At 50.1% G+C, this 18,063-nt stretch overlaps 1 protein-coding gene across 5 annotated transcripts in view; it reads left to right on the top strand.

Annotated features, from left to right (window-relative positions):
- The window catches only part of FSIP1 (fibrous sheath interacting protein 1), a 941,373-nt gene that overhangs the window by 155,915 nt on the left and 767,395 nt on the right, over positions 1-18,063 (top strand). For all 5 annotated transcript variants that reach the window (XM_085627480.1, XM_085627479.1, XM_085627477.1 and 2 more), the window contains exon 4: positions 9,879-10,048. In XM_085627480.1, coding sequence (XP_085483606.1) covers positions 9,879-10,048 — 170 coding nt within the window. The remainder of the gene's footprint in view (positions 1-9,878; positions 10,049-18,063) is intronic.

Below are 18,063 nucleotides of genomic sequence, written 5' to 3'. Positions count from 1 at the left end.
GTGGGTTTGGGGGCTGGCCTATTCTGGGCCGGAGGCGGTAAACAGCGGCTCCCATGTGACCCCCTCTCACCTGGTTGCTCCGGAGAACACGTTGAGCTGTGAAGTGAGTGTGCCGCAGAGTAAATATTTGTTTCCTCCGCGCACACGAGCCTCCTGCCCCCGAGTCCGCGTGTCCCTCCTGCCCCCAAGTCCACGCGCCCCTCTTGCCCCCCAGGTCTGCGCACCCCTCGAGTCCACCCTCCTCCTGCCCCCGAGTCCACCCCCCTCCTGCCCCGTCCTCCTTAAAGAGCCCCGCTTCATCTCAGACACATGGTACCAGTGCAAACGGGGGTAATCCAGTGGTTTAAGTACGATAAAAATAAGTGGGGGTCCTTGAAACGGGCAGGGCTTTATCATTAAGGACGTAGTTTAACCATATACATTTACATTCCTATAGAGCGTAACCGTACCCAGACAATTGCATAGACTCACAACTGCGACTGGCATATGTGATCATTGCTCTGTGCGCTTTCTTAAGAGGCCCTGGATTGGATGAGCACGCATTCTGAGCACCTTTTTGACAGACACTGAGAGAATCTGGCACTGCCTTCAGCCAGAATTCACATGCACGCTGTTGTAAACACCTGGGTGGCACTCCGTTCGAATTATGCCCCAGCAAGAGTACTGTGTCGCCTGAAAAGAAATGTACCACAGCATCTTGGAAAACCAAAGACTCGCCGGAAGGCAAGGCTAAATAAAGCATGTGAAATCTAAGCAGGGTGACCTGAAATGCTTCACGTTTTAAACCTCCATTGTTCAAAAATCGAACAGTGGTTTTGCATGAAGAGTTCAGGACATGAATACAGGGCCCGAAAGAGACCCGTTTCAAAGTCCTTTTTAAAATACTACCGGGTCTGAGACCCGGAGCGACCCGGCCCACTTAAAGCCCCGCGTGTCCAATGTGTTGTTACTTGTTTAGCGGCATAGAAGAGGCGAGGATTTGCTCCACTTTACAATACAGAAAAGATGAGGGCAGAAGGGCAGAAATGTAAAGCACGACCGTGAACCCTCTATACATACCTACAGCTTGTTCATCGCTGACGCAGCGGCTCACCCATGACCGATGACCACTAAACCAAGACGTTCCAGTCTGTGCATAAGGATCTATTGCATTCTTTTGCTGCATCACTGATTTTGCCACCAAGCCCCTCTTTCAATAATCGTCGGAAGGGTTTTCTTCATAATAGTACTAGTCGTGGAATCCTTGTGCAGCAGGCACTGGAATGTTGCAACATTATGGTTTGACGCCATTCCCTATATATTGCAAATATGAATAAGCATTGGCATAGCCAATAGGTCTCGCCTTTTCGGACCTTTTAAGTGTTTAGCCATGCAACAGTTGTTGTTGCACCAAGAATATTGTGCTGCATAACTAAATACTTAGAAGGTCCCAAAAGCGAAACCCATTGGCTATACCAATGCTTGTTTGCCTTAGCCTGCTGACTTACATCATCTATAGCCATATTCTTTTACAGTATACTATTACATACACTGCTCCTCCTACCGCTGATGTATCTAACACTAGTGCATACCCTTCTTTCCCCTACTGACATCATATGCTACAGCTCTACTCAATAAAGCCTTTGAAATTAGTGCAGACCCTGCTGCTCTTCCCCTGATCTCTCACTAGTGCAGTCACTCACTACCTCTGATGTATCCAACACTAGTGCACACCCTTCTTTCCCCTACTGACATCATATGCTACAGCTCTACTCAATAAAGCCTTTGAAATGAGTGCAGACCCTGCTGCTCTTCCCCCGACCTCTCACTAGTGCAGTTACTCACTACCTCTGGTGTATCTAACACTAGTGCACACCCTTCTCTCCCCTACTGACATCATATGCTACAGCTCTACTCAATAAAGCCTTTGAAATGAGTGCAGACCCTGCTGCTCTTCCCCCGACCTCTCACTAGTGCAGTCACTCACTACCTCTGGTGTATCTAACACTAGTGCACACCCTTCTCTCCCCTACTGACATCATATGCTACAGCTCTATTCAATAAAGCCTTTGAAATGAGTGCAGACCCTGCTGCTCTTCCCCCGACCTCTCACTAGTGCAGTCACTCACTACCTCTGGTGTATCTAACACTAGTGCATACCCCTCTTTCCCCTACTGACATCATATGCTACAGCTCTACTCAATAAAGCCTTTGAAATTAGTGCAGACCCTGCTGCTCTTCCCCCGACCTCTCACTAGTGCAGTCACTCACTACCTCTGGTGTATCTAACACTAGTGCACACCCTTCTTTCCCCTACTGACATCATATGCTACAGCTCTACTCAATAAAGCCTTTGAAATGAGTGCAGACCCTGCTGCTCTTCCCCCGACCTCTCACTAGTGCAGTCACTCACTACCTCTGGTGTATCTAACACTAGTGCATACCCCTCTTTCCCCTACTGACATCATATGCTACAGCTCTACTCAATAAAGCCTTTGAAATGAGTGCAGACCCTGCTGCTCTTCCACTCATCTCTCACTAGTGCAGTCACTCACTACCTCTGGTGTATCTAACACTAGTGCACACCCTTCGTTCCCCTACTGACATCATATGCTACAGCTCTACTCAATAAAGCCTTTGAAATGAGTGCAGACCCTGCTGCTCTTCCCCTGATCTCTCACTAGTGCAGTCACTCACTACCTCTGGTGTATCTAACACTAGTGCACACCCTTCTTTCTCCTACTAACATCATATGCTACAGCTCTACTCAATAAAGCCTTTGAACTGAGTGCAGAACCTGCTGCTCTTCCCCCGACCTCTCACTAGAGCAGTCACTCACTTCCTCTGATGTATCTAACACTAGTGCATACCCTTCTTTCCCCTACTGACAACATATGCTACAGCTCTACTCAATAAAGCCTTTGAACTGAGTGCAGACCCTGCTGCTCTTTCCCCGACCTCTCACTAGTGCAGTCACTCACTACTTTTGGTGTATCTAACACTAGTGCATACCCCTCTTTCCCCTACTGACATCATATGCTACAGCTCTACTCAATAAAGCCTTTGAAATTAGTGCAGACCCTGCTGCTCTTCCCCTGATCTCACACTAGTGCAGTCACCCACTACCTCTGGTGTATCTAACACTAGTGCATACCCTTCTTTCCCCTACTGACATCATATGCTACATCTCCACTCAATAAAGCCTTTGAAATGAGTGCAGACCCTGCTGCTCTTCCCCCGGCCTCTCACTAGTGCAGTCACTCACTACCTCTGGTGTATCTAACACTAGTGCATACCCTTCTTTCCCCTACTGACATCATATGCTACAGCTCTACTCAATAAAGCCTTTGAAATGAGTGCAGACCCTGCTGCTCTTCCCCTGATCTCTCACTAGTTCAGTCACTCACTACCTCTGATGTATCTAACACTAGTGCACACCCTTCGTTCCCCTACTGACATCATATGCTACAGCTCTACTCAATAAAGCCTTTGAAATGAGTGCAGTCCCTGCTGCTCTTCCCCTCATCTCTCACTAGTGCAATCACTCACTACCTCTGGTGTATCTAACACTAGTGCACACCCTTCGTTCCCCTACTGACATCATATGCTACAGCTCTACTCAATAAAGCCTTTGAAATTAGTGCAGACCCTGCTGCTCTTCCCCTGATCTCACACTAGTGCAGTCACTCACTACCTCTGGTGTATCTAACACTAGTGCACACCCTTCGTTCCCCTACTGACATCATATGCTACAGCTCTACTCAATAAAGCCTTTGAAATTAGTGCAGACCCTGCTGCTCTTCCCCTGATCTCACACTAGTGCAGTCACCCACTTCCTCTGGTGTATCTAACACTAGTGTATACCCTTCTTTCCCCTACTGACATCATATGCTACAGCTCTACTCAATAAAGCCTTTGAAATGAGTGCAGACCCTGCTGCTCTTCCCCCGACCTCTCACTAGTGCAGTCACCCACTACCTCTGGTGTATCTAACACTAGTGCATACCCTTCTTTCCCCTACTGACATCATATGCTACAGCTCTACTCAATAAAGCCTTTGAAATGAGTGCAGAACCTGCTGCTCTTCCCCCGACCTCTCACTAGAGCAGTCACTCACTTCCTCTGATGTATCTAACACTAGTGCATACCCTTCTTTCCCCTACTGACAACATATGCTACAGCTCTACTCAATAAAGCCTTTGAAATGAGTGCAGACCCTGCTGCTCTTCCCCCGGCCTCTCACTAGTGCAGTCATGCAGACCCTGCTGCTCTTCCCCCGACCTCTCACTAGTGCAGTCACTCACTACCTCTGGTGTATCTAACACTAGTGCATACCCTTCTTTCCCCTAATGACATCATATGCTACAGCTCTACTCAATAAAGCCTTTAAAATGTGTGCAGACCCTGCTGCTCGTCCCACGACCTCTCATTAGTGCAGTCACTCACTACCTCTGGTGTACCTCAAGCCTATGAATACGATGAGTATAACATACTAGTGCACACTCTCCTTCACGTACTCCGATCTGTTTCTTACTACATGCTTCACTTATCCAGGTGTATCGTTTAAAAGAGAGCACTTGCTTCTCTGCCCTGTTGTCTGTTTCATTCGTGCACATCCTGCTTCTCTTACCTAGGAGTATTTCACAGTAGTGCACACACTATTTTTCTTTCCATGCTATATTTACACGTCTTGCTTCTTTCACTTTTGTTGGATGTCATACTTATGCACACGCTCCTACTATTACCGGTGGTGTATGTTAAAATATGTCTCTCTCAGCTTTTCTTACAATGAGGTAAATATCCATATTCATCTTTTATTAACCTTCTGCATTTCATACTAGTGCAGTCCCTGCTTATCTTATAATAGTTGATTTCATAGCAGTGCAGTTTTTACTTCTGATATCCTTGTGTAATTTGCATAATAAATATTCTCTTGCTCTTATGCTCTCTCTCTCTTTCTCTCTCTCTTTCTCTCTCTCTTTCTCTCTCTCTTTTTCTCTCTGTCTCTCCCGCTCTCTCCTTCTCTCTCTCTCTTCCCCCTCTCTCTTTCCTACTCTTTCCCTTTCTCTCTCTCTCGCTCTCTCTCCCGCCCCCTGCTGGCAAACCATGTCCATAAAGCATTGGGGCGGGCTGACTTGCAGCTCTGCCCACGGTCATCTCTACCCACAACACATCATCCCAGCCAGCCATTAAAATCGAATTCACTCTAGACTCATGGCTTGTTGCAAAAGGAGCAAAACAGAGCATGGAGGCGTTTTTAAACATTGTATACTGGTATCACGTGTGCCGCTGGTTGCAAACCGTGCTGCCAAGCTTGAAGCAATGCAGTAGGTCTTGCAATTGCGCGAGTTTGAGCCTTTGGCATTGTAAATGATAATGCTTTTTATTTTTGTTCTAGTTTTTAAAACATAAATAAAAGGCATTGTCATTTACAATGCCAATAGCTTAAACTCAGGCAAATGCGAGACCTATTGCATTGCAAATGTGTTCGTGTGACTATAGGACACACAGAAATATTCCACCGTATGCAGCCTTAAAAGGCATCCACGCTGAACAGTAGAGGGATGGCCACTGTTAGACATAGTGGCGTAATGACCAGATGTATGACGTACTGTAGAACGGCTTTTCCTGTGAAAACTGTAACCTAAATAGCACGTGAGCTGTACCCATTGAGCTAGTGCCACCTATAACATATAACCAACTAACAACAGAAAGGCACATAAACGTAGTAAAGCTAAAGCGCTACAACAATACAAGCACTTGCAGTGCAATAGGCCTTGCATTTGCGAGAGTTTGATCTATTGGCCTTGTAAATGATAACGCTTTTTATTTATGTGTTTAGAAAACCTGCAAGCGGTGGGTTAAACGCAGCTTGCAGGTTTATAAACACATACATAAAAGACGTTATCATTAACAATGCCACTAGCTGAAACTCTTGCAAATGCGAGACCTATTGCCATAGCCAATAGGTCTCGCCTTTGGGACCTTATAAGTATTTAGTTATGCAGCACAATATCCTTGGTGAACAACATCAACTGTTGCATGGCTGAACACTTATAAGGTCCCAAAGGCGAGACCTATTGGCTATGCCAATGCTTGTTTTGAGCTGTGTGAGGGAACCAATGTAATAAGCAGGTTCCAATAGCCGGCTCCAATTCTCTGTCAGTAACCTCAGTCAGTAGGTATCTAACTGCAGGCAATCTCAGAACATATGGCGGAAGTCTGCCCCTTCTGCATGACAGCGCAGGCAGGCCGTTGTACGTAGGGCGCCCCATACGTGGACTAAAGAAGCATCAGTCTGTGGTCTCCCATTTTATTTGATTCCATTGTACTCTTTACAACGAATAGCCTTCAACACTAGTCTTCAGTGACTTTGCCAAACCAGTCATCTCACAAATACATTCATCTACTCTCCAAATTCATCTCATTTTGCTTCATCAAATCAAGAAACACATGGTAGAAAAAGCGATTGTACATGTTGCAGTTTTGCATTATTTTATATACGTGTGCTCCATTAAAAAGGAGTGGAACAAGGACGCTCCAGGGTATAAATACCACATTTACTGCTGGCCCACAGCAGATCAATCGACCATGCTCCTGTAACTTTAAAAGTGACATAGGGTGGTCATCAGAACATTAATGCACACTCTTTTCAATATTCCTTAATCCAAGGGGCTTTTGTTTTCGTATTTCAGGGATTCTGTCATTTTCGGCTTGCACCAAAGTGAATCGAATTTTCTTTACAATATCTACACTTTGTATCATATGATCTACACTTTATATCATATGATCTACACTTTGTATCATATCATCTACACTTTGTATCATATGATCGACACTTTATCTACACTTTATATCATATGATCTACACTTTATATGATATGATCTACACTTTATCTACAGTTTATATCATATGATCTACACTTTATATCATATGATCTACACTTTATCTACACTTTATATCATAAGATCTACACTTTATATCATATGATCTACACTTTATCTACACTTTATATTATATGATCTACACTTTATATCATATGATCTGCACTTTATCTACACTTTATATCATATGATCTACACTTTATCTCCACTTTATATCATAAGATCTCCACTTTATATCATATGATCTACTCTTTATATCATATGATCTACACTTTATCTACACTTTATATCATCTACACTTTATATCATATGATCTACATTTTATTTACACTTTATATCTTATGATCTACACTTTATATCATATGATCTACACTTTATCTACACTTTATATCATAAGATCTACACTTTATATCATAAGATCTACACTTTATCTACACTTTATATCATATGATCTACACTTTATCCACACTTTATATCATAAGATCTACACTTTATATCATATGATCTACACTTTATCTACACTTTATATTATATGATCTACACTTTATATCATGATCTACACTTTATCTACACTTTATATCATAAGATCTCCACTTTATATTATATGATCTACTCTTTATATCATATGATCTACACTTTATCTACACTTTATATCATATGATCTACACTTTATATCATATGATCTACACGTTATCTACACTTTATATCATAAGATCTACACTTTATATCATATGATCTACACTTTATATCATATGATCTACACTTTATCTACACTTTATATCATATGATCTACACTTTATATCATATGATCTACACTTTATCTACACTTTATATCATATGATCTACACTTTATATCATAAGAGCTACACTTTATCTACACTTTATATCATAAGATCTACACTTTATCTACACTTTATATCATATGATCTACACTTTATCTACACTTTATATCATATGAGCTACACTTTATATCATATGATCTACACTTTATATCATATGATCTACACTTTATCTACACTTTATATCATATGATCTACACTTTATATCATATGATCTACACTTTATCTACACTTTATATCATATGATCTACACTTTATATCATAAGAGCTACACTTTATCTACACTTTATATCATAAGATCTACACTTTATCTACACTTTATATCATAAGATCTACACTTTATCTACACTTTATATCATATGATCTACACTTCATATCATATGATCTACACTTTGTATCATATGATCATTTCTGTTGTATCTGAAACATTCAAAGAAACAGATCCGAAAACCAATGCAGGTTTAACAAATCTCTATTCCAAAGTGGCTGCAAATTATCATCACTATTTGGAGCGGTCACGTATTAAAATAACTTCACATTTAACACACATATATAATTCTGATTCAGGTGATGTATTTCTAAATGAATACAATCTGGTTCTTGATCAGCGCTTGGGCTTTTTGTGTCTGTGGTATAAATGACTCCGGTGGGCTTCGAGCATGGCTGAATCAGCGAGATTACTGCGGCGAGTGGAGGCATGCTCAGAGTGCCAGTGTGAAGATCCACGAGGGTGAGTGGAAGCGGCGAGTGGAGGCGTGCTCAGTGTGCCTGTGAAGAAGGCCCAAGAGGGTGAGTGGAGGTGGGGAGTGGAGGCGTGCTCAGTGTGCCTGTGCGAAGGTCCACGAGGGCGAGTGGAGGTGGGGAGTGGAGGCGGTGAGTGGAGGCGCACTCAGTGTGCCTGTGAAGAAGGCCCAAGAGGGCGAGTGGAGGCAGCGAGTGGAGGCGGTGAGTGGAGGCGGCGAGTGGAGGTGCGCTCAATGTGCCTGTGAAAAAGGCCCAAGAGGGTGAGTGGAGGCGGCGAGTGGAGGTGCGCTCAGTGTGCCTGTGAAGAAGGCCCAAGAGGGCGAGTGGAGGCAGCGAGTGGAGGCGGTGAGTGGAGGCGGCGAGTGGAGGTGCGCTCAATGTGCCTGTGAAAAAGGCCCAAGAGGGTGAGTGGAGGCGGCGAGTGGAGGTGCGCTCAGTGTGCCTGTGAAGAAGGCCCAAGAGGGTGAGTGGAGGCGGCGAGTAGAGGCGTGCTCAGTGTGCCTGTGAAGAAGGCCCAAGAGGGCGAGTGGAGACAGCGAGTAGAGGCGGCGAGTGGAGGCTCGTTCAGTGTGCCTTTGAAGAAGGCCAAAGAGGGTGAGTGGAGGCAGCGATTGGAGGCGGCGAGTGGAGGCGCGCACAGTGTGCCTGTGAAGAAGGCCCAAGAGGGTGAGTGGAGGCAGCGATTGGAGGCGGCGAGTGGACGTGCGCTCAGTGTGCCTGTGAAGAAGGCCCAAGAGGGTGAGTGGAGGCGGCGAGTAGAGGCGTGCTCAGTGTGCCTGTGAAGAAGGCCCAAGAGGGCGAGTGGAGACAGCGAGTAGAGGCGGCGAGTGGAGGCTCGTTCAGTGTGCCTTTGAAGAAGGCCAAAGAGGGTGAGTGGAGGCAGCGATTGGAGGCGGCGAGTGGAGGCGCGCACAGTGTGCCTGTGAAGAAGGCCCAAGAGGGTGAGTGGAGGCAGCGATTGGAGGCGGCGAGTGGAGGCGTGCTCATGTGCCTGTGCGAAGGTCCACGAGGGTGAGTGGAGGCGGCGAGTGGAGGTGTGCTCAGTGTGCCTGTGAAGAAGGCCCAAGAGGGCGAGTGAAGGCGGCGAGTGGAGGCGTGCTCAGTGTGCCTGTGCGAAGGTCCACGAGGGTGAGTGGAGGCAGCGAGTGTCGGCGTACTCCGTGTGCCTGTGAAGAAGGCCCAAGAGGGCGAGTGGAGACAGCGAGTGGAGGCGGCGAGTGGAGGCGGGGAGTGGAGGTGTGCTCAGTGTGCCTGTGCGAAAGTCCACGAGGGTGAGTGTAAGTCTGGTCCAGCCCTAAGGAAAACGGAGGTGTTCAGTGCTAAAAATGTGTCTGAGAGGGAAGGAGAATGTCTTGCAGACCAAAGGAAGGAAAGTTCACTTATCAAACCTCTCAGTGTTAGCCCTGATGCCATGTCCTTTATTTTATGTAGATTCCAAGCCACATGAAGTGTCTGATGAGGAAAACACAGATCCACAGCTGGCGGGGGCCATCAGGAAGATGAAAATGCTGGATAAAATCCTGGCAAAGAAGCAAGTACGAGAGAAAGAAGTAAAATACCTGGGCCAGCAGATGAGGAAAAAACTGTGGGAAGAGCTGCAGGTATAAATTCAAAGCACTTACTGTGAAGTTTACATTATGAGGCTGATGTCTGTTGCACCTTCTCATGAGCAGGGCTGTGCCTGGTCACAATGACTGGTACTCCCCCCACCCCCACGCCCCTCCTTTATTCTACAGGAAGAATCTACATTCATTTATTCATTGCTCTTTAAGAAAATGTGTCTTACGAGCCAGATCTGATGGCCAAGTGGACTAATGCGTCCACTGCAGGGGCCTGTGTTCGATCTCATGGTCACAGGTTCAAATCCCGGCGGGTCCACTTTGCCTTTCATCCATCTAAAGTTGATAAAATGATTAGCATTGAGCTGGGTAACAATAAACATTTTTTTTTAATAAACATTTTTATTGGCATTTTTGGTTCACTTCTAAGCACAAAGTAAAACAACCGAACAAACAGGTCAGCACTGAGCACCACACCCACCCTGCCCGCCCTCCACCCCCCCCCCCTCCCTCTCATTACACAAGAAGTCTGTTCCGGACTTATTCTGTGGGTGGCACCAGCGTCTTCAGTATACACCACTGCCCGTGCCCTAGGGCTGTACACACCGTCCATGAACCGTGCCGGTCCCCTCCACTCCACCGCCCCTCTAGAGTCCCCCCTCCAGGCCATGATATCTCCGCCACCGGGACCACACCATGGTGAATTTTTTGGGGCAGCCCCGTGCTTTGTACGTGACCCTTTCGGCCGCCATGTATACGTCAAGACCCCTCCTCCATTCCTCCAATCGGGGTGGCGAGGGCGCCCCCCAATATTTTGCCACGTCCCTCTTTGCCACCACCAGGGCCAGTACCAGGAAAGTCAGCAGCGGGCGGGGGAGGTCCACATCATGTGTCATACCCAGTAACACTAACTTAGGGTCCTCCTGCAGTGGCACCTCCAGTTCCCCTAGGATCCCCCGCCAGTACCCCTGAATCTGCGGGCAAAGCCAAAGTACGTGATAGAAGTTCCCTCCCTCCCTTCCGCACCTCAGACACAACGTGTCCCCTATCCGTCCCATTTTGAACAGTCGGAGTCTATCAAAGTATGTTCTATGCAGAATATTGAATTGGATCAGCCGCTGCTTGGACTTAATCGCCACCTCTCGCGGATGCATGAGAACTGTATCCCAGTCCACCTCGTCCATCTCACCCACGTCTGCCTCCCATGTTGCCCGAAGCGCCCCCATAGTATCGGGCATATTGTTCATGAGGGTCCGATATGTGAGGGACACCGCCCTTTCCACCATGTGTTCCTGCAGCAGTCTCCCCTCTAGTGGTGCGTATTCGGGAAGAGAGACAGTCTGTAACCCCTCTGCCTGCCAAGCATGTTTCAGTTGCGCGTACTTATAGTACTGCGTGAGGAGCAGTCCAAATTCCTTGCGGAGCACCGAAAAGGACTTCAGCTCCCCCCTCACTAGCACGTCTCCCAGTGTCGACACCCCGATGTTATCCCAGTGCGTGAACCCCCTCAACTTGCTCAGTTCTGGTAGCCACGTGCAGCGCCATAGGGGCGTCTGTCTACTTAGTTTCCTGTCCCAGCCAATCTCCCGGGTCGCCCTTTTCCAAATCGCCAAGGTGATTTTAGTGGCCGTCAGTAACCGTCCCGTACCCTTGCCACCATATAAGTAATAATGATACGAGTGGGCGCTCATGACATGCCTTTCCAGAGCAAACGTTGGGTGCATTGCTGGGGCATGTAGCCAGTCATTAATGTACACCAGGTGTTCCGCCCAGTAGTAGGCCTCAATGTTGGGAAGAGAGATCCCCCACTATACTGGTGCCGCTGCAGGGTCCTTATCGCCACCCTGGGTTGTCTACCTAACCAGAGAAAGCTACGTATTTCCGAATCAATTTCTCGAAAGACCCGCCTAAGAACCGGATAGTATTCATTCTGGAACGCATACAGGAACCTGGGCAGCGTTATCATTTTAAACATGGCTGCACGCCCCAGTAGTGTAAGCGGCAGCCGACGCCATCTGTGTGCGTCCTCCACGAAATTGGTCAGAACCCTCCCAACATTCCTGTCGTAGGAGACAGTCCGGTCCAGTGTTATAAACACTCCAAGATATTGGAACCCATCCGTCGTTGTCTGGAGCCTGTCTGGGAGACACGGCCAGTCCTCCCGCCCCTCCGGGGCATATAACACCGACTTATGCCAGTTCACCCTATAACCCGAGTGGGCACCATACCGTTCTAGCTCTGAGAAAATTATCAGGATCGTCGTGTCGGGGTGTGTAACATAAAGAAGGACGTCATCTGCATAGAGGGATATTTTTTCCTCCAGTTCGTCTAGCGGACCCTTCCGAAAACCTCGAATCTCCGGATGTTGTCTGACCCGCGCCGCCAACACTTCTATCGTCAACGTGAAGAGCAGGGGGGACAGCGGACATCCCTGCCGCGTACCCCTGCAGATAGGGAATTCCCCCGACGTGACCCCATTTACCCTCACCCGCGCCCTCGGGTCCGTATACAGTAATCGCACCCATTGGCGGAAGACAGGTCCGAAACCCATACGCCCCAGAACTCCCTCCAAGAAGGGCCAATGCACCGCATCGAACGCCTTTTCCGCGTCTAAGGAGAGAAACCAGTGAGGGTCCCGTCGGCCACTCACCGCCTGCAGCCAGTTGTGCGAACGCCTCAGATTCAGTCTCATCGCCCTACTGGGGAGGAAGCCCGTCTGATCCAGATGAACCAAATCTGGGATCACCCTCCTCAGCCAGAGGGCCAGCACCGTCGCCAGTAATTTCACCTCGGTGTTAAGCAGCGAGATTGGGCGATACGACGTGCACTCCTCCGGCGGTTTCCCCTCCTTGAAAATCGGGACGATCGTGGCCAATCGAAGATCCGGGGGGAGGCGCCCCTCTCCTCGCGCCCCCTCAAATAATGCCAACAGATGGCGAGCCAGAAGATCCGCCGTTTTTTTAAAGAATTCCGCCGGGAACCCGTTCGGGTCCGGCGCCTTCCCCACCCGCAGCTTGGCCAGCGCCTTTTTAACCTCGTCTAACGTAAGGGGGGCCTCCAGCTCTTTGATGTCTCCATCCGCGAGCGTCGGTAGGTCTAGATCCGCCATGTACTGTAGCGCGTCATCTTGCGAGCCCAGGTCCCGAGCAGCATAGAACGCCCGAAAGTGCCCTGCAAAGGCTTCCGCGATCTGCGCATCGGAATTTACCAAATTCCCCCATTCATCTCGCACCTGTTCTACCCATCTTGCATCTCTCTCTTTTCTACTGAGCCACGCCAGGAGCTTGCCCGACTTATCACCGACGTCATACAAACGGTGGAGCGTCGCCAACGCCTGTTTTTTGGCTTCTCCCGTAGCCAGATCTCTATACTGCCGCTGAGCGTCAAGCAACCGGCGCAGTGTCTCCCGTGCCTGATCCGTGAGTTACTCCCTGTCCAACTGAAGTACGCGACTCTCCAGCGCCTGTAGCTCCCTTTGCCGTTCCCTATTTTCCTCCGCAATCCTAACCTGGACCCTACCCCGCATGACCGCCTTCATGGATTCCCATAGGGTCACCGGCGACGACACCGAGCCTACATTTTCGGCTAGGCAGACTCTAACATCTGCCCGAATGCCCTTCAGCACCTTCGAGTTCTGGAGGTCCCATGCCTAGACTCGCCACTGCCCCCGCCCCGGTACCCGGGGGGCCATTGTCACCAGAAGGGGAGAATGATCCGACAAGCCCCTTGCTTTATATTCAGCTAGAACTCCCCCAGTCAACATGTGTCGCGCCATGAAGATATAATCCAATCTGGAATACACCTTGTGTGCCCCCGAGAAAAAGGAGTACTCCCGCCGTGTCGGGTGTAACCAACGCCATACGTCTGTCAGACCTAGGGTCTCCATCGTGGTGGCGAGGGCCGTCAGAGGCCGGTCCCTCCCCCTATCGCCCGTCCTGTCCAGCGCCGGGGCCAGTACATCGTTAAAGTCACCCCCAAGCACTTGCACCGTGTCTGATGTGGCAAGCAGTATTTCCGCCACGCCTTTTAATGTGGACGCCTGAAGCTTAGGTGGAGCATAGACCGACACTAATGTGTATTCCTTCCGCCGCCACACTCCCCGGACCCCCACGTAAGTCCCCAGTGAGTCCGTCCATGTCTGTGTCACTCTAAACGGGTGTGTTTTCCGTACCAGTATTGCCACCCCTCTCGAACCCTGGGTAAAGCCCGCATGCGCTAGAACCGTGTATTGGCCTCGGGCTAGGAATCCACATTTAGTCCCCATAGGGTGCGTTTCCTATAATAACGCTACGTCTGGGCCTGCCGTCTTAAGGTATGCGTTTATCAGGCCTCTCTTAATTTTACTACCAAGCCCATTGACGTTCCACGTTAGGATCGAGAACCCTTCCCCGGCTACATCCTGTGTTACCGTCGTGTCAGGCATTGCAACTCCATCTGTGTGTATTGCCCCGGGGGCACCTCGCTGGCGGTCAAGCCCCGTCTTGTGTCGTGCGTGCCTGTAGTGACCTGTCCCCACCCCCTCCCCACCCAACTGTCCCCAACTGTCCCGTCCCCCCCCTCCCATCCCCCAACATCCCCAAACTGGAAACCCCCAACACTCCCCCGTTCACACCCTCTCCCCACCTCCCCCCCCCCACCAGTCCCATTCTCCACAAATACAGGACTGCTGGCGGAGTAGGCCTGTCGCCCTCCCTCGCTATCCCACCCGGCGTTAACCTATCACGTGCCCTCTATGTGAACAACACTAGAACAGTCCCAGTCTGCCCGACCCGAGAGCACCATACATCAACGACCAAATGAGAAGACTAACAAAATATATAAACAAAAAAGGGGGGGTGTGTAACCACTTGCGTGCTCCATCAGGCAAAAGCTGCATTCAAGATTGTCCAGTCCAGTCTCTCTCAGGAGTGGGAGTCTTGGGTATCAGGCCTCCGCTCCTCCGTAGGATCGGGTGCATCCCGCTCTAGATCTCGGATCGCTACTTCCAGCGGGTGTATGGAGCTCTGCGCCTTTCCTCCTTGTCCTGACAGGTGGGCCGTCTCCTCATCGTCCTCCTCAGAACTGCCACTACCCGCCAGGCAGCTAAAGCGAGATCCCGGCACTCCAGTCCCTCCGGGTGACAGGGAGTCCCTCTTGCGACGTCGCGGCCAGCCACTTTCCGAGCAGGGCGTCTTACGCAGCCTCTTCCCAGTTCTCCGCCCCGACTGTCCCCGAGTCTGCCTGAGTGCTAGCTCCTTGGGACGTGCGCCACTGCCACACGGCTGCTCCCGGCCCTCCTCCCGGTCGGCGGTCTGTCGGCTCGTCGTTGGTCGTGCCTCCAGCCACTGCCAGGCCTCCTCCGGATGGGTGAAGAAATGTGTACCGCCATCATATATCACCTTTAGCTTCGCCGGGAAGAGCAGCATGTAGGTAAGGCGGAGATCTCTGAGCTTCGCTTTGACCGCATCAAAGGCTCTCCTCTGTTTTTGCACTTCTTGACTGTAGTCCGGGAAGATCATAATGGTCGTGTTTTCTATTCGGAGCGCCCCCGTCTTCCGGGCCTCCCGCAGGATCAGATCCCTGTCTGCAAAATTGAGGAACCGGGCAATGACGGGACGCGGTCGCGCACCCACCGGCGGCTTCACCAGGAGCGCCCTATGCGCCCTTTCAATCATAAAGCAGTTCGAAAATGGGGCCTGTGGAAACGTGTTCGTCAGCCAGGTGCGGAGAAACAACGCCATGTCCGATCCCTCGATGCCTTCCCTAAAGCCCACAAAGCGGAGGTTGTTGCGTCTCGCCCTGTTTTCCGCATCGTCCACCTTCCAGAGGAGTTGTCGGTGCGATGCCTGCAGTTCCGCCACATCTCTGCGGAGATGTGTGATGGTATCCTCGGCCTCACTGATCCTGGTTTCGGCCGTCTGCACCCTCTCCGACAAGTTGCGGAAGTCCTGCCTCAGTAGCGTGACTTCAGAGCCCACCTCACCGATCTTCACCTCCAACGCCGCCCTGGACTCCTGAATGTCCGTCCTGGAGGCTTGTATGGCCTCCATCAGCAGTTCCGTGTCAGAACGTGCCGCAGGGGGGAGAGGCGGTGCCCCCGTCTGCGTCCGGGTGCGGGTATAGTCGTCCATGGCCCCCTGCCGGGCAGGTTTCTCCGGCGGGGCCTTCTTCCCCATATCCGGCCTCGAGATCCGGTCCCTAACAGGCCCCCGGTCAGCAATTCGCCTCTAGGTCCCGGGGGGGGCCGCGCCGTCCCTTCCCTCCCCCGCAGGATCTTGCCGCAGTATCCTCTCCACCCGGCGGCGCCGTGCTCTGCGGGCCCAACGGTGGCGGGCCGGTCACCGCAGGGCCCCCTGATAGGGTGGTTTTCACAGCCGCTGGCGGGACCTCCGTCGCAAAGTCAGGGGCGGCCGCAGCCCTTGCCGGGGGGGGGGGGGGGAGGAGGGAGGGGGAGTAAGGGCCCAGTCCAGCTATTCCGCCCCCGGCCGGGTAGAGATGTGCCCAGGGCCTGCCAAGGCCGGCTCCTCCGTGTCGCGGCCCCTCCGCCAGCCGCAGCCTCAGATGGCCGTAGGACCGGATGTCCCGCCGTGTGTCCCCCACCGTGCAGCTCCAAGGGCGTCGTACCTGCGGTGTCCGTCGTAGTACAGTGGTGCGCCTGGCGGATCGATCGCACCGCACCTCACTGGCCGGCCGTGTCCCCCCGCAGTGGCACTCCGATGCGGGCGAAGTCCGGGTCTCGCCGGAGCACCGAGGGGAGGCGACACGCGTCCCAGCCCCCCCGCTCCAGCCCGCCCCCTCCTACCCGTGATAGGCGAGCCCCCGCCAGTCCACTCGGGGCATCCAGGCGGCCTCTCGCTGTTCGGCGCCGCACTCCATCTGGCCGCAGAGCCGTCCCCTAGGTCTCGGGGGCCGCCGCCATCTTGCCGCCTCCTGGCCTCGCTCGTCCCTCAGGCAGCTCCTCGCGGGATCCGGCGTCGATTCGCTCCGCGGGTCTTCCCCTCGCCACCGTGAACGCCTCCGGTCCCGGGGCATGTGAGTCCCGATTCCTGCAGACTGCCAGACTAATGTAGATCGCCGGATTCAGAGCAGCTCTGCCAGAGCTATCGCGAAGCACGTCTTACTCGGCCATGTCGCCGGCCACGCCCCAACAATAAACATCTTTAATTCAGAGCAAATATACCTACGGATCAACTTGTGCTTTACAAATACAAATACATATGTTATATAAAGTTTAAGCCCATAAAACAGTTTCAAATATTTCAGAATTAGCTCATATTCTGAGAAATAAAATCTGTAATTAAATTATCATAAAACAGTTAGGCTGTGTCTTCACATTAGTGTGCCGCAGCCATTTTTCCTGTTCAACCATCATCTGGGGATGGCAACCTATTCAAAAAGCATTCATCAACATTATTAAACTGTTCTCAACCCAGCAATAAGTGACAGAGAGTTTCCACAGCACAGTTCAAAACTTCTCATTGTTTAGCCTTTCCGAGTCACCTATGTTAGGTAACAAAATAATCTTCAAACTGTGCTTCAATCACTTGCACAATATACACTCAACCTGTCTACTAGAGTAACACTAACAAGTTGCTAATGGTGTATACACTCATTCATTGATGCATAAATTCAGTTATGCATTTGCTTATTTTTATTTTCTTTCCAGTTTCTCCTTATCCAGCACTCTGTCCTGCTTCTTTTACCGTGCTATTCTTTGTCCTTGAAGCACATGGGCGAATCAGTCAGAATCAGTTAAATTCTTTGTCTTGGGAGCACATGGAAGAACCAGTCAGAATCGGGTGTATTCTTTGTACTGGGATCACATGGCAAAATCAGTCTGAGTGTGCTATATTGTTTTCCTTGTGAGCACGTGGAGGGATCAGTCAGAATCTGGTATATTTTTAGTCCTGAGAGCATTGAGCTGAATCCATCGGAATATAGCACATGGCAGAATCACTCAGAATCTGGTAGATGCTTTGTCCTGAAAGAACGTGTCAGAATCTAATATATTCTTTGTCCTGAGAGCAAATGGCAGAGACCGTCAGAATCTGGTATATTCTCTGTCGGGACAGCATGTG

The sequence above is a fragment of the Triturus cristatus genome, chromosome 9 (genome assembly GCF_964204655.1).
Source record: "Triturus cristatus chromosome 9, aTriCri1.1, whole genome shotgun sequence".
Taxonomy (NCBI): domain Eukaryota; kingdom Metazoa; phylum Chordata; class Amphibia; order Caudata; family Salamandridae; genus Triturus; species Triturus cristatus.
The sequence above is the reverse complement of the archived record's forward strand: the minus strand, read 5'-3'. Positions and strand labels throughout refer to the sequence as shown.